Source organism: Hyla sarda, chromosome 2 (assembly GCF_029499605.1).
Source record: "Hyla sarda isolate aHylSar1 chromosome 2, aHylSar1.hap1, whole genome shotgun sequence".
Classification (NCBI taxonomy): domain Eukaryota; kingdom Metazoa; phylum Chordata; class Amphibia; order Anura; family Hylidae; genus Hyla; species Hyla sarda.
The window spans coordinates 48127251-48151591 of NC_079190.1; the positions used below are offsets into that span (position 1 = coordinate 48127251).

General features: G+C 42.8%; 1 protein-coding gene across 1 annotated transcript in view; it reads right to left on the bottom strand.

Annotated features, from left to right (window-relative positions):
• The window catches only part of MICU2 (mitochondrial calcium uptake 2), a 269219-nt gene that overhangs the window by 19371 nt on the left and 225507 nt on the right, over positions 1–24341 (bottom strand). The window contains exons 7-8 of the mRNA XM_056561738.1: positions 21219–21269; positions 5281–5375 (exon numbers count right to left, since the gene is read on the bottom strand). Of these exons, the coding sequence (XP_056417713.1) occupies positions 5281–5375; positions 21219–21269 (146 nt within the window). The remainder of the gene's footprint in view (positions 1–5280; positions 5376–21218; positions 21270–24341) is intronic.

Consider the following 24341-nt stretch of genomic DNA (forward strand, 5'->3'; position numbering starts at 1 on the left):
TTTAAGAGCAATATACAGATGTGTCAGCTTTGCTTAATCTGGGACAACCAGCGTGTGACCTAACAGTACAATCTGTGCAATAACACAAAGGGAATGCCATGAAATCTAATATAATAGCAGAGGAATTACAGACCGCTTTATGAAGAATGTTGGTTACCATTGCCTGCCATTCTATGAATAATGAGAGGTGACAGAGTAAAATATTTCTTCAATAAGACTAAACCTGGCTGGCACCCATAAGAATATGGGCGCTATGTACAGAGCCCTGGAATGGAGCAGTTGATTAAATGAATTATTCATGGCGGCCCCCACATTGAGGATATGTTCCTGATAAGCCCGGCTCTCGCCCTTGTATGACATGAGGACGTTGTGTCTGCAGGCAGCTGCTTAAGATGCCGACACCTTACAATTAGTTCACCCAGAACTGTATCCGTATCTGTCGGAGGACGGCGATTAAAGATTTCATAGACTCAGAACAGCTTTTTGATATTAACTAAACTATGTCTGGCAAACGCTGGCCATAATCAGATGATCAGAGTCAGTGAAAAGCTGGGACGGCCATATCTCACTATTATTACAGTAAGGCCTTATCCAGATGGGCATTAGGTACCAATGTTTAATTGTCCATAAGCCAGATGTGACATCCAGACCCCCCAACGTTCTACTTAACTGAACTTACAGAACTATGGATGGTTTATGGGTTTACAGAGCTGTGCAGTGGGTCTTGGTATTTATTGGGTACCAAATGCTGATTTTAAAGGGGTACCCCGTCCCTAGACATCTTATCCCTTCTAAAGTATAGGGGATAAGATGCCTGATCGTGGGTGTCCCGCAGCTGGGAGCCCGCAATCGCTGTGCAGCACCCAGCATTTGTTTAGAATGCTGGGTGCCGGCGGCGGGGTCGTGACGTCACGACCACGCCCCTCGTGACATGACATCGCCTACCCCTCCCATAGACTTGCATTGAGGGGGCGTGGTGTGACATCACGAGGGGCAGCAGAGTACTCCTTTAATGTCAGATGAGGTTCAGTCTCTGCAATTATTGGGTCAGCAGGTCGATGGTGACTATTATGCCCTATTTGCCCCTTAGTTCCAATAAAGAAAATTCTAAAATATTAATCATACCAAGACATTTTGGACATTTGGGGATTTCAACTTTGAGGGAACAGTTTCGGCCCTGTTTTGTTCCACCATGACTGCGCTCCAGTGCACATAGCAAGGTCCATAAAGGCATGGTTGGGGGAGTCAGTGATGAAAGAACATGACCTGCACACAGCCCTTGGGATGAACCAGTGTCTGAGCTCAGTAAAGTTCTTCTGGATGAAGGGGAAAAAATTTCCACAGATACCTCCATAATCTTATAGAAAGTCTTCCCAGGAGATTGGAAGATGACCAACTCCAGTGGGGACCAACACCATATTAATGCCTATGGATTTAGAATGGAATGTGCTGAAAACTCCTGTAGGTGTGACATGAGGGTGTCCCAATACTTTTGTCCATATAGTATACATCTTACGTGCCCAAGCGGCAAGGGGAAGTCAAAACATTGCCCGAACTTGAATTTGGTGATAATATCAATGAGCTATTTTGTTCATAATGGTCAACCTTTAAAAACAAAAAAATGTGAGCAAAGGAATAGGTTGGTGGGAATGATCACTGTAGATGGACCACCTTGTGTTATGACTCCTCATACAGACCAACTAAAGTGTAGGTGTGCCCATTGCCACTCAGAAGTTCATGCTGTTGCATGCGATTCTCATGTTCTTATTTTTTTCCTATAGATTAAAATAGTAAAGAGATCCGTAAACCTGAGCGATCTTTTCTCACGTAATGTTCTCCATCTGACAGGTGTCTCCTTCATGTGTACAGAGAAGGTTTGTCTAAGCAGACAGGTGTCGTGTTTCTATATTCAGCCCTCTTCAGACCTGTCAGTACACTGTTATCTCAGCGCCTAAGAGCTCTCATGTGGGTCCACTCAAACTGTTCTAAAAAATGACGACTCCATCCAAAAACAAATACATATCGAGCCAACGTACTTCATGACTTTTTTTTATTTTTTTTCTTCTACAAGAAAGCGGAGACTTCTCAACAAACTCGTGATGGATTTGGAAGACTTCTGGCTTTTCCCACCAGGGTAGACATTTCCCTTGGTGAAATGATGTGTTCTTCTAAAAATCCTATCCGTCATCTCCTGTACAAACAGAGTGGGGCAGATCAAACACCCACAACAATGTTCTGTGTGAGGCAAAAAACATCAGCTAGAAAGCTGTCTGTGAAAGATCGAAGCTTACAAAAAAAAAAAAAGACGACGTGCTGGGTTTCCATTATTGTGTAGGATGATGTCAAGAGTGCTATTTACTCTGCTGCTCGGAGGGCTCTGATCTTCTCTTCAATGTGCCATGCATTAAATAAACTCTACTGTCAGCCTGTGATATATAGAATGATAAAAAACACATTCCAGTTCACAAGGAGGGGGGAATAAGTGACAATTTTGAAAATTACCAGGATTAGACCCTACACTTAGCCTGCAAACCTTGGAGTGAAATGTGGGAGTAAATCCTGATAACAGGCTTCTGTGTGTGCGGTGGATACAATCCTACTGCACAGGCCGTCCATGTAAAGTATGTGTTTTTATCAAGGCAAAGGCTTCCACGGAGGGTGAAATGGTATGGGATCTGCTGTAATACCCCACTATGTATACAATAAACAGAAAGGTTATCTCATAGAAAAGTCTATAAAAATTACCATTGCCTTTAGAATGATAACTTTTTGAAAATTAACATTTATGAGCATATTATATATAAATGATGTGTCTAAAATACCACTGTGGCAGAAATATGGTAACATTTGAGAATCAAATATCTTGTTAATAAGATAACTACAATAGTGAGAATAAGGCTCAGTTCAGGTCATCTTGCACCTTTTTCTGAGTTGGTTCCACTCCTGGTTTTATCTAAAACTACTGACCAAAATAAATATATATATTATATAGTATTCTTTATCTAAAACTACTGACCAAAATAAATATATATATTATATAGTATTCTTTATCTAAAACTACTGACCAAAATAAATATATATATTATATAGTATTCTTTATCTAAAACTTCTGACCAAAATATTATCTATCTATCTATACACACACACATATAAATAGGGGATGGATAATGCACTGTGTGTGATTTTACCAAGTTAGTGGATGCTCTGTCCTCAAAGGCCTGACCACGGTCACACTCCAATAAACGAAAAAGGTGGAAGGCGGCACTCCAAAATAGGTTTCAAAACAGGTAGTACGTTTATTCACCCATGCAATACAATACAAGTGATGCAACGTTTCGACCACTACTGAAAAAGCAGTAGAGGTCGAAACGTCACATCACTTGTATTGCATGGGAGAATAAACCTACTACCTGTTTTGAAAACTATTGCCATCTTCCACCTTTTTCGTATATATATGCGTGTGTGTGTGTATATATAAAAAATTAGGATAAATCCGCAGCACACAAGTCCATTAGAGGTGAAAAATGAAAATTTATTCCATAGCCAGGTGAATGTAACAGCAACGTTTCAACCAGCTCTCCTGGTCTTTCTCAAGCCTCTTGAGTGCTCCTTGAGTGCTGCTTCCCTCTTCAGTTTGCAGTTTTATATATATATATATATATATATATATATATATATATATATATATATATATATATATATATAAATATAGATAGATAGATAGATAGATAGTATTCTGTATGTAAAAATACTGACTCCTAAATATTAGATAATTAAAATAATCTATTTAGAAAAATACACATTTTGTTGACAACTGTTCAGATGACAATTTTTTATTAGTCTATGTTTACTGTGAACCCAAGGAAAGTAAATGCTAAATGTGTGTACAGGGTTACATTAGCCAGGGCCCTGTTAGGCAAATATACATTTGCCTAACAGTATACTGCAAAAAAGAAATCCTGGGATATAGTATACGGGATGCATTAGAAAAGAAAAAATGACATAATTTACATGCGACGAGCTTTCATTTAACGCATATGTAAGGAGTTTTTTCCTTACATATAAACAGAAACAAAAAATAAGATGTGAACAAAGCTGTAAGGAGTTGTTGAGGAAATGTGTTTATAAGTAAAACTGCTGAGGGTGGGGAACAAAAGTTTAAAAAAATTATAAATAAACAAACATGTACTCATTTGCTGCCAATCCCCTGCCAATGCCTTCCCTGCTGCTCGGAGTTGCCCGTTTTCCGTTCTGAGACACTGGAAATGCCCGCTCAGCCAAGCAATGGCCGCAGCAGCCCCCAGAGATTGGCTGACAAGGCATTTCCGGTGGGTCAGAATGGAGGACCAATTAACATACATCACCGGTAGGGGATCAGTAGGAGGTGAACATGTGCTTTTCTACTCTGTCCTTCCACCCGGAGCTGTTTTACATCTGAACATATCTACTTAGGCATCCCCTTAAAGGACATCTGCAGCGTTATAACACTTATCCCCTATCCACAGGATAGGGGATAAGTGTTTGATCGTGGGGAGTCCGACCACTGGGACCCCCCCCCCCCTGTGATCTCCTGAACGGGGCCCTTGCATTAGCGCTCAGTGAGAGCGCTAAAGTACGTAGCGTCGACCTAGAGAGGTCGATCATACGCCCCTTCCCCATACAGTTCTATGGGAGTGGCGGGGGGCACAAACATTGCCTCCCCGCCTCTCCTATAGAACTACATGGAGGAGGGTGTCGGCTGCGGCCCCGTGCAGATCACAGGGGGGGGGGGGGGGGTCCAAGCGTTGGTACCCCCGCGATCAAACACTTATCCCCTATCCTGTGCGTAGGGGAACAGTTGTTTTCACCCAAAGATGTCCTTTAAGCCTTATCACACCCAAATCATAATATATATTATGTTTACACAATATAAATAAGAAATCTTTAAATTTACCTGCTAAATTAGGAAGTACCAGGTATACAAAGTGCTACCAGAAAGCTAAAATTCAGAGTAAAGTGGAAACTCTTCCAACATTACTACCGTAGCCCATTAATAATTATATATTAAAATTATATATGCGCAAGTGAACTGAAAGCTGCTCCCGAAGTTTTTTTCTACTTTTACCGTAGCCCTTTGAAATTAGATGCAGTGTAGCTGCTGGCACACACATCATATCCTGCTTATTATACATTCATAATGATATGTGTATAGGAAGATTTCATTAGGACTTGACAATATTTCTGTATATGTCATATGTAACGTATAAGTTACAATGTGCTTTGATATAAACCAATAAATACCTGTAAAATCTGGAATACTGCAGCTTATCCTGTCCTCCACGACCAAAGAAATGAACGAGCAAGGTTGTCTTGATATCACTGTCTGAAGACGTCTCCTACAGAACACAGATAGTTCTACAGTGATCATTGCGTTTATCACAAAAGTATTGACCGAAATGTATACAGTGCAACTTGATTGTGAAACACAATTACCCCAAGACTCTTGGCTTGGAGTACAGATATCCCTATAACATAACTTTTATTGATATGTATTAAACGAAAACAAGCAGAAAATTGGTGCTCAAGGTGAGTTTTAAAATTACATGCACTTTATGCCTGTTCACATAATATTAACAGGTGGAAAACCACTCACTGAAATGCTCATAGTGGGAAATCAGACATAGTCCCACATTAATTGGCATATATGGCATGAGCTAAAAACATAGGATGCCTCCCCTACATGTTTCGGTGAAACGTCAAGTCATCAGGAGGTGTGGCAACAACCCGACCACGTAGATGTCCCCTTATTTATAGACGACAGGTACTGTGTCACAATCCTGTGCCCGTCTGGGCAACAGATACAAGCGCTTTTAAGAATCGACCTATCATGATAAACCGCTTGCCCCACCTCATTGGTGCTTACTACTATGACATGTAACAACGGCAGGTGTATAATTACCTGCGCGATTCACGTCACCAGAATCCGTCACTCTCAGAGCGCCGTGCACTCTGTTATGTTTTAGGGAATCCTCTTATATACCCCAAGCCAAGAGTCTTGGGGTAATTGTGTTTCATATTTAATCAGATCCCGGATTGCCCCTTGGGGTAATTGTGGTCAGTGCAACTTCATACATCCACTCCTTGGGGAGACCAGTCTTGATCCCAGCCTTTTTTTTGACAGGACCATGGGTGTTCATCTCAAAGAGGCTCTACTGCAGTGGTCTTCAACCTGCGGACCACCACATGTTGCAAAACTACAACTCCCAGCATGCCCGGACAGCCGTTGGCTGTCCGGGCATGCTGGGAGTTGTAGTTTTGCAACATCTGGTGGTCCACAGGTTGAAGACCACTTTGATTCACAGCCAGTAGAGCAGTAAAGTGTTTTTTTTTCAGTGCTGTATGAGCAGATGAAGTGTACGGGGGGCTCTGTACAATCTTTAAGTTTTATTGGGCCGTAAATTATTACTGTAATTGTCCATACTGAGCACTATACCTAGGGGGACTCTTTAAAGGGGTCCCCCGGTGGAAATTTTATTTTTATTTATTAATTTTTTTTTTAAATCAACTGGTGTCAGAAAATTTAACAGATTTGGAAATTACTTCTATTTAAAAATCTTAATCCTTCCAGTACTTATCAGCTGCTGTATGCTCCAGAGGAAGTCATTTTCTTTTTGAATTTATTTGTCTGACCACAGTGTTCTCTGCTGACACCTCTGTCCATGTCAGGAACTGTCCAGAGCAGGAAAGGTTTTCTATAGGGATTTGCTCCTACTCTGTCAGCAGAGAGCACTGTGGTCAGACAGAAAAGAAATGCAAAAAGTAAAGAAATTCCTTAGGAGCATACAGCAGCTGATAAGTACTGGAATGATTACGATTTTTAAATAGAAGTAATTTACAAATCTGTATAACTTTCTGGCACCAGTTGATCTGATGTAGGTCTTACTGGTGGGGCACCCAGCTGGGAGGATCTTATGCTACACTATCCGTCTGTTTCTGCAATCTATGGTTGGGCAATGAAACTTTAAGAATTCTAATTCTAATGTTTCATCGGGTTCAGGAGACAATTGAAAGAGACATTTCTTTAGTTCCTGATCATAGTGATGTTCAGGTTGGGGAGACCACAAAAGAAATGTATGTTTCCTTTGACACAAATAGAGTGCATAAAACTACAAGTGTGTAAGACAAAAATAAATTAATTGTGGGATTAAATGCTGGTTAAAGGGGAACTCTGGTGGAAAACTTTTTTTTTTTTTTTTTTAAATCAATTGGTGCCAGAAAGTTAAACAGATTTGTATATTACTTCTAATAAAAAAAATCTTAATCCTTCCAGTACTTATTAGCTGCTGAATACTACAGAAGAAATTATTTTCTTTTTGGAACACAGAGTTCTCTGCTGACATCATGACCTCAGTGCTCTCTGCTGACATCTCTATCCATTTTAGGAACTGCCCAGAGCAGCATATGTTTTCTATGGGGATTTTCTCCTACTATGGACAGTTCTTAAAATGGACAGAGGTGTCAGCAGAGAGCACTGTGTTCCCAAAAGTAAAGAATTTCCTCTGTAGTATTCAGCAGCTAAGTAGTACTGGAAGGATTAAGATTTTTTTTTAATAGAAGTAATTTACAAATCTGTTTAACTTTCTGGCACCAGTTGATAAAAAAAAAAATAAAAAAAAAAAAAAAATAAAAAGTTTTCAACTGGGGTACCCCTTTAAATGCTCAAACACAGTAGGTAACCAAGAGCTCTAGCTGAATTGAGAGTGCGGTTATTAGAAGAGTGTAAAATTGACAGAAAAGTTCAAAACAATGGAATCCATACCTTAAATAATTGACGTTTTTAGGGCTTAAAAAAAGAAAAAGACAAATGCAACATATTTTTGCAAGGTGGTGTAGAATAGAATCCCCATAAGCAAACAACATGAAGCAGTTTCCATAAATGTCCCCACACAGCGAATGTGTCCCAATGGGTTATCTGGCATGAAACACTATGAAGTGTTGGGGCTAATAGTTTGACCAATATGCAAAGGGGTGGTACAGGATAAGAACAACATGGCGTCTGTATTGTTGTGTCTGGTATCGCTTCTCACCCTTGTGAATGGGGATGACCATAAGGCTATGTTCCCACAACACTTTAACGGCCATAACATTAATGTGTGTGGGCACTGGGGGATAGAATTCCATGCAAAACATACATTGAAAAGAGGACAAAAAACCCTAGTGAGAACATACAGTAGTTTAAGGATAAAGAAGATGGCATCATTATATACAATACGTTCAGAAACTTTTTTTCACATTTTATTATGTTGGGGCACTGGGATTATATTTAAAAAATTAAGCTCCCATGCCCATCACTTACGCTCAGAATGAAAACGTGAAAACAGAATTTTTTTAAATTTTGCTCATTTATCAAAAACGACATTTTTGAATGGAAGTAAGTATTCTAACTAGGGGTGTGAATCGCCAAGAATTTGGCGATTCGATTCGAATCACGATACCAGTGTGGTGATTTGATATATCCCAATATATCGCGATACCGTCTAGGTGACGATACATCGCGATATATCCCGATTCTGTCTAAAAAACAATGTCTTTTACACTTTTATTAAAACTTTATTTTTATTTTATTTTTTTATACACTTTATTAGTCTTTTAGGAATCATTAGATTCTCCAGACAGATGAATAGAGATCTATTGAACTCCATTTATCTGCGATCCATTAATAGAGCCTGGTCCAGCCAGGCTCTATCAATGACAGAGCCACGGAGAGCAGGGAAGCAGAGGTAAGCCCGCCGGCTACCTCCACAGTGGATCGCCAGCCCGCGATCGCACTGCGGGGGGGGGGGGGGGGCTCTGATCTAGCCCACCAGGGAGCATACACATGTCCCTTTAGACGCCGCTGTCAGCTTTGACAGCGGCGATCTAAAGGGTTAATAATAGCCGCATGCTGGCTATTAGTGGCGGCCCCCGGCTACTGAGAACAGCCGGGGGCCGCAGAGTATGGAGTGGGCACGAGTCGGAGCCCGCTACATACACCCAGAGCGCCGCCACGTCAGATCCGGCTGACAAAATGTGGAACTTGTATCTCCTGATGCCCGGGGCATGCTGTTCCGGGATCAGGAGATACAAATTCCACATCACTAAAAGAATCGATTCAAAAATATTTTGAATCGATTCAGTATCGGCAAGTGAAAAATCGGGATAATCGCGGGAATCGATTTTTTCTTACATCCCTAATTCTAACCCTTGAATTTTAGCTCTGGGGCCTCCCAATTAGACATGAATTGGTAAGTTCTCACAGCTCACAATGCACATTAGAGCAAAAACCAAGCCATGAGGCAGAAATAACTAAAGAACTGCCCGTAAAGCTCAGAGACAGAATTGTGTTAAAGCACAGATGTGCAGAGGGCTACAAAAAAACATTCTGCTGTACTGAAAGTTTCCAAGAACATAGAGGCCTCTATAATTATGAAATGGAAGAAGTTTGGAACAATCAGGACTAATCATAAAGCTGGCTGCCTAACCAAACTAAGTAAACATGCTGTGGGGTGTTTTTAAGTGGCTGGGGCAGTGTGGCTGGTCATGATTGAGTAACATTTTTAATTAGAAAAAGTACATTGATATTTTTTAATAAAAACCTAATCCAGAGCGCTCCAGACCTCAGATTGGGCTAAAGGTTCATCTCCAAAAAGAGAATGACCCTAAGCACACAGCCTAGACAACACAGAAGTGGCTTAGGAAACTCTGAAGGTCCTGGAGTGGCCCAGACAGAGCCCTGATTTGAACCCCATAGAACATCGCTGGAGGAACCTGAAAATGCCTTCCACCGATGATACCCATCCAACGAGACAGAGTAGGAGAGGGTCTGGAGAGAAGAATGGCAGAAAATCCAGAATGGTGTACAAACCTTGTGGCCTCCTCCCCAAGAAGACTGGAGGCTGTAAACACTGCCAAACGGGCTTCAACCAAGTACAGTGATCCCTCAACTTACAATGGCCTCAGCATACAATAGTTTCAACATACAATGATCTTTTCTGGACCATTGTAACTTGAAACCAGACTCAACACACAATGCTATGGAATCTGTGAAATGTGTCGAGGGCTGGAAGAACCGACCAATCAGAATGGGCATCTCACTGATAAAAACCCCTGTATTACTGAAGTGCATGCACTGACTGGTGTCTTGTAATGCCCCCTACAGTACAGGGAGGTATTACATGTTCAGTATTCTTTACCTGTGCCAGGGTTAGCTGCTCCTTTGGACACCAGGTGAGGGCGGCTCCATTTTCCTTTTTTTAGGACATTGCGTGTTCTCTACAGGACCCTGAAGAAGCTTCTGTCCTCTACATAGACCAGGGTTTCCCATAGAGGGTGTCTCCAGCTGTTGCAAAACTACGACTCCCAGCATGCCCGGACAGCCGAAGGCTGTCCGGGCATGCTGGGAGTTGTAGTTTTGCAACAGCTGGAGGCACCTTCTTTAGGAAACACTGAAATAGACAGTGATTTACAGCTCCCAGCAGATCTTTCTAACTTTTATATGTAAGGATTTGTTTTATCTGTATTAGGTATCTACCTATTTTTGTTTAATCCTCACTTTTTCCTATTTTTGGATGACATTTTGGTGGCTTCAGAACCCATTACCAGGTTTCCATAGAGTTATGGACTCAACATACAATGGTTTCAACATACAATGGTCGTCCTGGAACCAATTAATATTGTAACTTGAGGGACCACTGTACTGAGTAAAGGGTCTGAATAATTATATCATTGAAATATTTGAGTTTTTCATAAATTTGCAAAAGACTTCCAATATTCTAATTTAGTTTTGTCATTATGGAGTATTGAGTGCAGAATGATAGGGGAAAATGTCATTTTTTTTTTAATTCGATTACAAGTCTGTAACATAACAAAATGTGAAAAAAAGTGAACCGGTCTGAAGACTTTTCGAATGCACTTTATAAGACAGTATAAGTGGTAGCTATTCCTTTTATATTCTAACCAGGTAATCTGACTATTTTCCTTTACTTCCTAAGAGACAGGTAATGTAACGGTACACTCGCATACGACAGAGCTGCTGATCCGCACAACATAATCCGGTGTGAAGTAAAACCTGTGGACACATCGCATGTCAGGCTCCCTAGAGAGCAGTATAGTAATGGAAAAGGAATTTTGTGAGTGACTTGTGAGCACGCTACACATAAGTGTTACTACCTTCATACTTGTTTATTCTGCTGCCTTCACACAGAAATCTTCCTCATAGAAATTTGCACCAACAAAGAGAGTTGGAAAAACTTAGCAATGTTCAACAGATGTGCATCCAAATAGTCATGAGTGATGAAGAATGGAGCAAATGACAAGGCCAAGAGGAGACTACCAGACATGCCTTACGACGCTTCATATGCCCCAGCCTTAAAGGAGTAGTCCAGTGGTGAACCAGTGGTGAACAACTTATCCCCTATCCTAAGGATAGGGGATAAGTTGCAGATCGCGGGGGGTCCGACCGCTGGGGCCCCCTGCGATCTCCTGTATGGAGCCCCGATAGCCCGCGGGAAGGGGGCGTGTCGACCCCCGCACGAAGCGGCGGCCGACACGCCCCCCCCAATACAACTCTATGGCAGAGCCGAAGCGCTGCCTTCGGCAATCTCCGGCTCTGCCATAGAGATGTATTGAGGGGGCGTGTCGGCCGCCGCTTCGTGCGGGGGTCGACACCCGCTATCTGGCCGGAGAGCCTGGCCCCCGTACAGAGAGATCGCAGGGGGCCCCAGCGGTCGCACCCCCCGCGATCTCAAACTTATCCCCTACCCTTACGATAGGGGATAAGTTTTTCACCACTGGACTACCCCTTTAATAAACAATATTAAAGCAGATGTCCGATGGCAGGGGGTCTGACCGCTGGGACCCCCTGCGATCTCCCCTACCAAGCCCCCGCTCTGCTAGAGTGAGTTTTGCACCCAGTACGTCAGCTGGTCAAAACACGCCACCTCCATTCATCTCTATGGGAGAGGCAGAGGCACGTGAACACTGTCATCCATAGAGAAGAATGGAGGGGGCGTGTGACCACCAGCTGACGTGCTGGGTGTGTAACGTCACTTTCTTTAGCAGTCTCTGGACCCCATATGGGAGATTTCAGGGGAGGTCAGACATTAAGGGGAAACATTTCTTACTGCTGAATATCTTCTTTAAAGGGGAACTCCGGTGGAAAACCATTTTTCTCAACTCAACTGGTTCCAGAAATTTAAACAGATTTGTAAATTACTTCTATTAAAAAAAATCTTAATCGTTCCAGTATTCATCAGCTGATGTATACTCCAGAGGAAGTTGAGTTGTTCTTTTCAGTGTGACCACAGTGCTCTCTGCTGCCACCTCTGTCAGGAACTGCTCAGAGCAGGAGAGGTTTGCTATGGGGATTTGCTCCTGCTCTGGACAGTTCCCCACATGGACAGAGGTGTCAGCAGAGAGCACTGTGGTCAGACAGAAAAGAACTACACAACTTCCTCTGTAGTATACAGCAGCTGATACGTACGGGAAGGGTTAAGATTATTAAATAGAAGTAAATTTACAAATCTGTTTAACTTTCTTGCACCAGTTGATATAAAAAAAATAAATGTTTTACCCCTTTTAAATACTATGTGGCCAAGACACCAAAGCAATGTGTATCAATGTTCACAGTCAGAGGTGTAACTTGCAGTTTCTGGGCCATAATGCAAAATCAGTAACAGGGCCCCATGTCTACCATGTGCCATTTATAATACTGGTGCTTTCTTATGGGGCACAGGTGTCTTCGGGGCCCCGATGGAACTGCTACCTCTGCACCCCCTATAGTTAGGTTACAATGTGGACCTGTCCCATCCAAGCATGGTTAGAAATAGGATTATCCAGGATAAGAGAGCTGCAATACCACACACACCTGTCAAGCTGGTACAAAAATACAACTCCCGGCATTCCCGTTTTTGCATTTAAAAAAAGCAGCATGTAACATTAGACCTCCCCTGTAATGGCCAATGGAGGGAAAAGGCAGCCCAGCGATAACAACTGATCACCAGGGCGGCTATCTTAGAGAAGAAGCAATCTTCATGATATAACCCCCTTTAAAGGGGTACTCCCCTGGAAAACTTATTTTTTTTTAATCATCTGGTGACAGAAAGTTAAACAGATATGCAAAGGATTTCTATTAAAAATCTTAATCCTTCCAATACTTATCAGCTGCTATATGCTCCACAGGAAGTTCTTTTCTTTTTGAATTTATTTTCTGTCTGACCACAGTGCTCTCTGCTGACACCTCTATCCATGTCATGGAACTGTCCAGAGCAGGAGAGGTTTGCTATGGGGATTTGCTCCTACTCTGGACAGTTCCTAAAATGGACAGAGGTGTCAGCAGAGAGCACTGTGGTCAGACAGAAAGGAAATTCAAAAAGAAAAGAACTTCCTCTGGAACATACAGCAGCTGATAAGTACTGGAAGGATTAAGTATGTAATTTACAAATCTGTTTAACTTCCTGGCACCAGCTGATATAAAAAAAATGGTCAGTGTTACTTTAGAAAACACTTATTATTTTATAGGGACATGTCATAAGTTTTAAATACTCTAACCTATAGCTAGACCTAGCTGGGAGAAGTCTATGGGATTGTCTTGGTCATGTGGCTGAGCCGTACACTTCTCTCCATGTGTATTCCCATGACCAGTCAGGATCTAAACACTCTAGGGACAAATTCCAGTAAGTTATAACAACCTTATGCCAGGCACACTTTTTATTTGTTGCCATTTTGTTGCTTTATATCCATTAAATAAATTATTTAATACTGTGTCCGAGTGTCAGAGTAGCGTGGCCCGGGGTCTACTAGGCTCCAGGGCCACAAGGCCTCTCTCCTCAGATGTTATGCCTGGTCCTCCCGGTGATTGACACACAGGGCACGTCTGCCTGTGGCGGCCCTGCACAGTTGGTGAGTGAGTGCGCGCACAGTCAATATGTGGCGGGCTGCCAGTGACTCAGAATCTATGACTGCACCGTAATACACAATAGTGGTGCATGGGCCGACTAACTACTTAACTTAATTGGGGCATAGCAGACTATGGAATACAAAACGTACCCTGGTGGGGTTACAGAGAAATTAACAACTTCAAATTACTCAAGATCCCAGTGAAATGGGATTACTCTAACCCTCTTGTTTACCCCACCAAAAACCTAACTTTTATTAGATATTTATTAAGAACTACTTGCACAAAAGCTCTTTAAAAATACCTATATCACGAGAGTATAAATATTGATGTGTGCCACACGGCTGAATAGTGTAAACCTCAGTGGTGCTTATAACTGTACACTGTATTGCACAACCCTATCGGCCTCTTTTATTGTCTTAGCAAATTGTTAGCTGCAGTCCACCAGCTTGCTTAAAGGGGTACTCCACCCCTAGACATCTTATCCCCTATCCAAAGGATAGGGGATAAGATGTCAGATCGCCAGGGTCCCGCTGCTGGGGAGCCCCGGATCGCCGCTGCGGCACCCCGCTATCATTACTGCACAGAGCGAGTTCGCTCTGTGCGTAATGACGGGCGATACAGGGGACGGAGCAACGTGACGTCATAGCTCCACCCCTCGTGACATCACGGCCCGCCCCCTTAATGCAAGTCTAAGGCAGGGGACGTGATGCCTTGAGGGGGGGAGCCATGACTTAACGATGCTCCGGCCCCTGTATCGCCCGTCATTACGCGAACTCGCTCTGTGCAGTAATGATAGCACGGTGCCACAGCAGCAATTCCGGGGGTCCCCAGCAGCGGGACCCCGGCGATCTGACATCTTATCCCCTATCCTTTGGATAGGGGATAAGATGTCTAGGGGCAGAGTACCCCTTTAAGGTATTCACTAGGTGACACTAGACATAACAATATTAACACACCTACCCCCCGACACGTTTCGCTCAGTCGAGCGGCTTCAGAGGTCTGGGCTAATGGTTGTCAAAAAGCTGCTGGCTTTGGTTTATATGTGCTTTGTTTGTGAGCACATACAGCATGTTTGGCTGTCCGGGTATGCTGGGAGTTGTAGTTTTGCAACAGCTGGAGGCACCCTGACTGGGAAACACTGCGTAAGACGATAAAGTGCTGAGCAGTTTAGTCAAGGCTTCCCTTCAGCAGTATTACTTCTCAGACTTACATCATTAGGGAACACATACAAGACAGACATTTCTTGGCATATGATACCAGTCAATTAATAACTTTCTTATCAATATTTCCTTGGCCATACAGGTGTAAGTAGAGATGCTCATGCCAACAGTAGTTTTGCATAGAGACAGGTTCTCTTCCAAGATGGCCTAGCCGCACAATTTATGATACTTAGGTAATGCATAGGATGCTTATTAGATAACATGAAGATGATTCAGTAGGTTTCCTCCTATCGTGTAGAATATGTTGTACTGTGCTTGGATTGGAAGGATTTATCTACACACTTTGTAATCCGTGGGACTGCGGCATGTTGTCTAGATTAGGACAATCTGCAGATACAATTCTGGAGCTGATCTCACTTGCAAAGAACGGTTTTTGGGTTTGATAGGTGCCATATGCTAAAGGCACACACATACTTTACTGTACATGTTATCTTCTGCTAATGAGGTGAGCTGCCAGTTACTATGTTAGGACTGTACACTCCTGTCCTGTAAGGATGGATGGATGGGCTCAGGCTACTCCCCCAGTACTGGTAAAGCTTCAATCACTAATGCAAGATGGCAAAGCTAGGAAAATGGTCTGAAAATGTATCAAGGACAGTCAATTTAGATGCTCACTATAGACAATTCACACAGACTATCCATATGATATTAGGGACCTTTTTTTTCTCCTGATAGGTAGAGATCCAATAACTGTCTATTAATCGGCTGAACCACATGTGCTTTAGGCCATGTTCACACGGCTGAAAATGAGCGGAATGTCCGCAAGAAAATACAGGCAGACATTCCGCACATTTGCTTGTCTTGTCTTCATAGACAGCAATGAATTTCCCAGTGGAATCTGCGGAAGTTCTGTCAGAACTGCAGATTCCTATTGAAAGCAATGGGACTCTGCTGCAGCAGAATGTTCAAAGGGAATATTCCCTCAGAATTCAACGCAAGCATTTCTCTGTGTGAACATAGCCTTAGGCTGATTATGCGTTTAGCATAAACTGTAGAAATAATTATTACGGTAATGGCTACAATACAATGGGGCACTCTTTTAGACACAGGCATGGACAAAGTCCAGTAAGTGAGGGTGGGCTAGCACTCCTCTGTGTGTCTGATGGGACATGAGAGAGCACAGAGGAGTCCTAACAGACAGGAGAGAGCACAGAGGAGTGCTATCAGACAGGAGAGAGCACAGAGGAGTGCTATCAGACAGGAGAGAGCACAGAGGAGTACTATCAGATAGGAGAGAGCACAGAGGAGTACTATCATATAGGAGAGAGCACAGAGGAGTGCTATCAGACAGGAGAGAGCACAGAGGAGTGCTATCAGACAGGAGAGAGCACAGAGGAGTACTATCAGATAGGAGAGAGCACAGAGGAGTACTATCAGATAGGAGAGAGCACAGAGGAGTACTATCAGACAGGAGAGAGCACAGAGGAGTACTATCAGGCAGGTGCGAGCACAGAGGAGACCTATCAGACAGGAGAGGGCACAGAGAAGTGCTATCAGACAGGAGAGTGCACAGAGGAGTTCTATCAGACAGGAGAAAGCACAGAGGAGTGCTATCAGACAAGAGAGCACAGAGGAGTTCTATCAGACAAGAGAGAGCACAGAGGAGTGCTATCAGACAGAAGAGAGCACAGAGGAGTGCTATCAGACAGGAGAGAGCACAGAGGAGTCCTACCAGACAGGAGAGAACACAGAGGAGTACTATCAGACAGGAGAGAGCACAGAGGAGTACTATCAGACAGGAGAGAGCACAGAGGAGTACTATCAGACAGGAGAGAGCACAGAGGAGTGCTATCAGACAGGAGAGTGAACAGAGGAGTACTATCAGACAGGAGAGAGCAGAGATGAAAACTATCAGACAGGAGAGAGCACAGAGGAGTCCTATCAGACAGGAGAGAGCACAGAGGAGAACTATCAGACAGGAGAGAGCACAGAGGAGTACTATCAGACAGGAGAGAGCAGAGATGAGAACTATCAGACAGGAGAGAGCACAGAGGAGTCCTATCAGACAGGAGAGAGCACAGAGGAGAACTATCAGACAGGAGAGAGCACAGAGGAGTACTATCAGACAGGAGAGAGCAGAGATGAGAACTATCAGACAGGAGAGAGCACAGAGGAGTGCTATCAGACAGAGGAGTGCTATCCCACCCTCACTTACTGGACTTTGTCCATGCCTGGGCTTCAGCTTGGACAAAGCCATAATTTTATAATCCATGATTTCTATAAAAAGGAAATACTATTTTCTTATGAAGTATATTAGAAAAGTTAATGTTTTGCCAAGATGTACAATATATAAAAAGTTTTTAAATTTGACAGTGCCCATTTAAAGTCACAGAGAATCCCTTAAACCTTATTCAAATTTATCAATAAAAAAACCCACTTTCCTCCATGTGCTGTGGTGTCTTTCTTTATAGGCATATCCATGACCATTAGAGGTGATAAACATTACACATAGCATTGGCATTCTTAAAAGTGGGTTGAAAAAAAGGCAGCAAAAACTAATTGTACATAGTAAAAAAGTGAGGTAAGGGAGATCATAAAGCATTTATTTTTATCCTATCATCCTAACTATTCCAAACCAGATGGCAAAACACACAGAATAAAGCCTTTCAATCCCTTAAACACTGAAACGTAGATTGAACTGTTAACATTACATGCAATATTTTGTCGAAAGACATACAATGCTTGGAGAGGAAATTGTAACATTTCGAGACGTCTGTCGGTGTCTTACATTTGCTAATTTTTTTTTTTTTTTGTCAATGCACTGCAAGCTAAATAGCCGGAGAGAAAATACACACTTGATGTCGGCCTAGGGGACGCTGAGAGTCTACAGTCGGGGCCTGGACTGAGATTCTCTTCTGTCACCGCGTGCGCTGGGCCATTCTTTGAACACAACAAATACACCAGGCAACATGAAGAAAGATAAAAAAAAAAAAAAAATGTTTTCAAGGGAAAAGAAGGAGGGTATCGGTATTTCAACAGAACTATTCTTATGACATCTAAATAGCCCCTGTGTCTTTTATCCCGCTGAAGAGGTAAGATGAAAGATGAGAATCTTTTCATGAGACTTAATACTAATGGTTATTTAGCTTTCAGCAAATCTTAAGAAACCAAAGCCATTAGTTCAGCGTGGGTCTTCATGCTTATTGCAGACGTGACATTTCAAATATTTTATAGTCCGGCCTGTAATGATCAGTGCTTAGTGGTGGACATCTACAGAGGACTATTATTTAAAGGGGTACTCCGGTGGAAAACTTTTTTTTTCAATAAACTGGTGCCAGAAAGTTAAACAGATTTGTAAATTACTTCTATTAAAAAATCTTAATCCTTCCAGTACTTATTAGCTGCTGAATACTACAGAGGAAATTATTTTCTTTTTGGAATGCAGAGCTCTCTGCTGTCATCACGAGCACAGTGCTCTCTGCTGACATCTCTGTCCATTTTAAGAACTGTCCAGAGTAGGAGAAAATCCCCATAGAAAACATATGCTGCTCTGAGAGATGTCAGCGGAGAGCACTGTGCTCGTGATGTCAGCAGAGAGCACTTAGTTCCAAAAAGAAAAGAATTTCCTCTGTAGTATTCAGCAGCCTATAAGTACTGGAAGGATTAAGATTTTTTAATAGAAGTAATTTACAAATCTGTTTAACTTTCTGGCACCAGTTGATTTAAAAAAACAATAATAAAATTTCCACCGGAGTACCCCTTTAACCCTTTCCAGACCAATTTTCCTTGATGGGTTTTGGAATAATGCTGTACAAAAGTCTTCCAAAAAGAAAAAAAAAAAGAAAAATTTGGGCTGTTTTTATGGCACCAAATGGAATCTACAATCTTGAGGGTGCACTTACACACACTGATCTGTTGCCTGGGCATGCTGGAGGTCCACAGTTTGAAGCCCTTGGAGGTATATGCTCCTACTGGCAGAACCGAAGCAAAACTACAGCGGCGGAGGAGAGCAGAAATGACGGTCCAAGGTCCAATGCACTTTTGCACCAGCAGTCGGACGCCGGAGAGGAGGGGCAGCTTGGCAGCAGACTGTATGTACCCTGCATTTGTACAGCGTCCTCTCCTCAGGAGAAGACTTCTGTCATGTCACCCCATCCTCAGCTCTGGTGTTAGCTCCACACGGACTGACCCCCATCTGTAAGGTTTGCCACAGTCGCACTTTTTCCCCCGGGATGGCAATCTAGCCCATATTCGAGTACAGAACAGGGAGATCCCTCCTTACACTGAGTCCCCGCTATGCCCCCTGCACAAGCTCTACTAAAATAACCTAGATCTGCCAAATCTCTTATATTTAAGGCCAGCTATAATACATAAGAGTCCTGTTTCTTCACCTAACCACTAGTAATCCTGTGAAAGCCAGTGTGGCCATGTTACGAGAATGAAAAATAAATAAAAAATAAATTGAAGCCTGCTGCGGCTTGTACGGATTCATATTAGATAACTAACAGCAACCTATATATTAGGAAGGATTTAAAGAATTTATAGCTGTAAGAGCGTGTCTAAGGTATTAACGTTATATTTGTAGATTCAGCTCTATACATGACTCAAAAATTCCCGTCTTTTGTGTTCCTTGGAAATCTTGGCCGATTAGCAGCGCTGTACATTCCTGTAATAACACCTCTACACGAGCGAGGAAAAGAAGCCGCTCAGTGCAGAGCTCTCCAAAATATTGATGGGAAGGAGACACATATAAACAATACCCATCTTGGCTTATCTGAGATGACATAGCCTATCCCTGCATTTATAAAATATATGCACCGACTTGTTTGCTAGTCATTTTATCAGCTGGGATTCCAAGGTGGGATTGGCGGATATCCAAGCACAATGTTAGTGGGAGTAGCAGATCAGTTTTAAGTTCTACAGAACACGGCCGCCTTTGCAAAGTAGAAGGGGAAAAAAAAGCTTGACTGCTGCTGGGAGAACTACAAAGCACATAACCTTAAATGAACGCACATTCTTGTTTTGTAGGCAGAGATAAATCTCTGTGCACATAACATTTTCAAATATTTAGTTATAATTTCAAAGTTGGATCATAATACACCTTGAAATCCCAGCTTCAGATCAAGGTTCTATACGTATACATTAATGTGGTTACATTAAAGGGGAATCACTTGTAAAATGGAGTAGGCAGAGAAGCGGGAATGAGATCAGCTTGGATGACTTATGGAGGCGTTTATTATTATTGACTTTTTTTAGCGTGATCATTTTGTATCATCATTGGCTGGCATTGTGACTTGTTATTTGCTGGTGGAACTGTACTTTCTTGCAGTCTCCTTTGTCAAGTGCTTGGTTGCTTGTTGTTACAAAGTTTGTTGTGCTTACTCTCATTAACATTAAAGGAAAACTGTCAGCTTTCTCCCCCGAACTAACCAGCAATACTGGCTGGTAGTACCGGGGAAGCTGATCAGTTTGGTCCTTACCGTGCCCGGATCCGCCACGCCGTTCGGCCGTAATCTTCAATTTTCGGAATATGCAAATGAGGAGCTAACTGGCACCGCCCAGGCTAACTGGCACTCTGACGTCAGTGCGGTTTGCTGCAGCGCCGCCTAGCTCATCAATATTCCTCCCCTCTCTCTTCATTACAGAGCGGGGAGAAGAGGGAGAGGAGGAATATTGATGATCTGGGCGGCGCTGCAGCCAGTTAGCGTCTCATTTGCATATTCCAAAAATAGAAGATTACGGCCAAATGGCACGGGGAATCTGGGCACGGTAAGGACCAAACTGATCAGCGTCACCCGCACTACCAGCCAGTACCATTGGTTAGTGCAGGGGGGGGAGAAGCCATACACTTTACTCATGGAGACGAACCCAACCCAACCTTTAGTCTAAGGTGTATGTGCACCTTTATTTTTCACCAAAGATGTGGTACATCTGGAAACAGAAACCCTGCACTCTTTCACACAGCCCAATCCATCTTCGCCCTCCGAATCTTTCCTCCCATAAAGATTAGATTATCTTCTGATCCTGCAGAAATGGGCATGCTCAGCTGTTTTTTTACCTAAATGTGTATGGCCAGTGGGATTAACCGTTTAAAGCAATAATCATTTTTTAAGAACTGAATACATTGCATGGTAGAGATTTACCTGTGTAAGGTTCATCTTGATTTCATCTTTTGTGCCAAGAATCTTTTGCAACTACAAGGTAAAAACAAAGAAAGTTAAAGCGTTTAACATGTAGCATAAGCAGGATAACAAAGTGAAAAGAAACCTTTTAAGAAGCAAATCTAAAAAGACAGCAGTGGTTATCTGGGCCTACCAGAAGAGACGAATATGAGGGCCTGCCTCTATCTATAAAGAATATGTGAATGTCAAGATCTAATAGGTTGTTCTTGAATCATTTAATAGAAGACCCTAGTGACCAGTGATTGGCTCTTGATATGTCTTCAGCTAGACCTTTGGCACCCAGCTGTACAAAGGTCTTATTATTGTGTAAGATTTAAGACCTCTAGAAGCCACTGATACCTTGATGGGTCCATCCAATTTTGAGCAATCTATAACACAGACAAAGGTTTGGTGCATTTTAAAACAACACATAGTCCTTAGACACAGCTCCAATACAATTACTTCATTCGTTTAGTACTCCACTCGTCTACAGGTATATTAGGTCTGCTGCTCAACCTCTTTAATGCAATATATAGACAAGCATACCTAAACAGCGTGGCTTCGGCTGACAGTCAGCGAAGTTACTCACAAGCTTTCTCATCAACTTCTTTTTATTTCAGTTTCCAAACATTACATATGGTAGCGATAACTTTAACATCAGATGTCCGATCTTATGCAGGTCAGATGGACAAAGACCTGTGCTCCATCCTGCTGTGCGCTACGTTTCAGGGCATACTCCCTGTAGTCATTCGCCAATTTGGTGCATTTTTAACCCAATGCGACTACATAGGTAACTATGAGTTGAGCAAATGTACACAAAGATGTACCGAATCTAAGGTATCAGTCGCAGGTTGACTCATCCAGTCTTGTAAAAGTCGTTCCGATTCCCTGGAGAAGTCTGGAATGAGACTATTTTCTCCTTTCGGACTTCTTCAGAGAACTGGAACACTTGGAAAACGGAACAACTTAAACAAGATTAAAACATATTTATGGCCAATTTATTAGAATTAGGTTTGGCAAATCTTACAGTAGACTAACTCAACTTTAGTAACCAAGAAAAATTAGTACATTTACTCTGTACAGATAGCCCATGCTTATTCACAGTTACCTACCAGCAGTATCAGACAGTATCAGAACCATCCCCATTAATAGTGTCTCACATACAGATCAAATAGTCAAGACAGTAACCTCAACGCATGTAAAAATAAACCACATACCTTACCGGGTCAGTCTCATTCCTCAAAGGTCAGCAAGAATAAAAATTGACTTGTGGTTAAATAGTATTATATAAACACATTTCTGATGTACAGGACCCACATGAGCAGAACTAGCTTTGTGCCCTGAGAATCAAATTTTTCCTATTCCATTAACATGGGCAGTGCTTTTATTTGAGACATATTTAGAATTTTTCCCCTCGGTAATGAAGTGAAAGCATGCGGCACAAACATAGAACAGAAGCTTGTCTAAAGTTAGAAGTTTGGGCAGAATAAAGTTATCTATAAAATGTACTTCAAAGCGGGCAAATCACTTTATTTCTAATATATTTAAAATTGATAAACCTGTAATGAAACTTTTTTTTTAAGTTGTTTTATAAATATATATATACACACACACACACACACACACACACTGCTTAAAAAAATGAAGGGAACACTAAGATAACACATCCTAGATCTGAATTAATGAACTAATCGAATGAAATACTTTCTTCTTTACATTACAAAATTATCAATGGAAAATCAAATTTATCAACCCATGGAGGTCTGGATATGGAGTCACACTCAACATCAAAGTGGAAAACCACATTACAGGCTGATCCAACTTTGATGTAATGTCCTTATACAAGTCAAAATGAGGCTCAGTAGTGTGTGTGGCCTTTACGTGCCCGTATGATCTCCCTACAACGCCTGGGCATGCTCCTGATGAGGTGGCGGATGGCCTCCTGAGGGATGTCCTCCCAGACCTGGACTAAAGCATCCGCCAACTCCTGGACAGTCTGTGGTACAACGTGGCGTTGGTGGATGAGCGAGACATGATATCCCAGATGTGCTCAATCGGATTCAGGTCTGGGGAACGGGCGGGCCAGTCCATGGCATCAATGCCTTCCGCTTGCAGGAACTGCTGACACACTCCAGCCACATGAGGTCTAGCAGTGTCTTGCATTAGGAGGAACCCAGGGCCAACCGCACCAGCATATGGTCTCACAAGGGGTCTGAGGATCTCATCTCGGTAACTAATGGCAGTCAGGCTACCTTTGCGGCCCCCAAAAGAAATGCCACCACAAAACATTACTGACCAACCGCCAAACCGATCATGCTGGAGGATGTTGCAGGCAGCAGAACGTTTTCCACGGCATCTCCAGACTCTGTCATGTCTGTCACGTGCTCAGTGTGAACCTGCTTTCATCTGTGAAGAGCACAGGGCGCTAGTAGCGAATATGGCAAACGTCCTGCATGGTGTTGGGCCGTAAGCACAACCCCCACCTGCTCCTCCTTGCACAAAGGTGGAGATAGCAGTCCTGCTGCTGGGTTGTTGCCCTCCTACAGCCTCTTCCACGTCTTCTGATGTACTGGCCTGTCTCCTGGTAGCGCCTCCATGCTCTGGACACTACGCTGACAGACACAGCAAACCTTCTTGCCACAGCTCGCATTGATAGGCCATCCTGGATGAGCTGCACTACCTGAGCCACTTTAAATAAAAGTGATCTACAAACTAGGGATCGACCGATTATCGGTATGGCCGATATTATCGGACGATAATCCCGATTGTGGGCATTATCGGTATCGGCAATTACCTTGCCGATAAGCCGATAATGCCCCCCCAACCCGCTGCACCGCGTCGCACCCCCCACCGTAGTGCTGGGCGGTATAACGGTATGAACCGGATACCGTTTTTTTTTCTCCCACGGTATGGATTTTTGCCCATACCACTATATCGGTCGGGCCCCTCCCCCACCCTCCGAGTCAATAAAGAAAATTAAACTTACCCGTAATGGGGGTGGTCAGGGCCATCCATCCTTCCTGTAGTGTCTGGTGGCATTCCGGGTGGAGGGTGAACCGGTCCGGGCTGTCCTTCTCCGGGGGTCCTCTTCTCCACTCTGGGCAG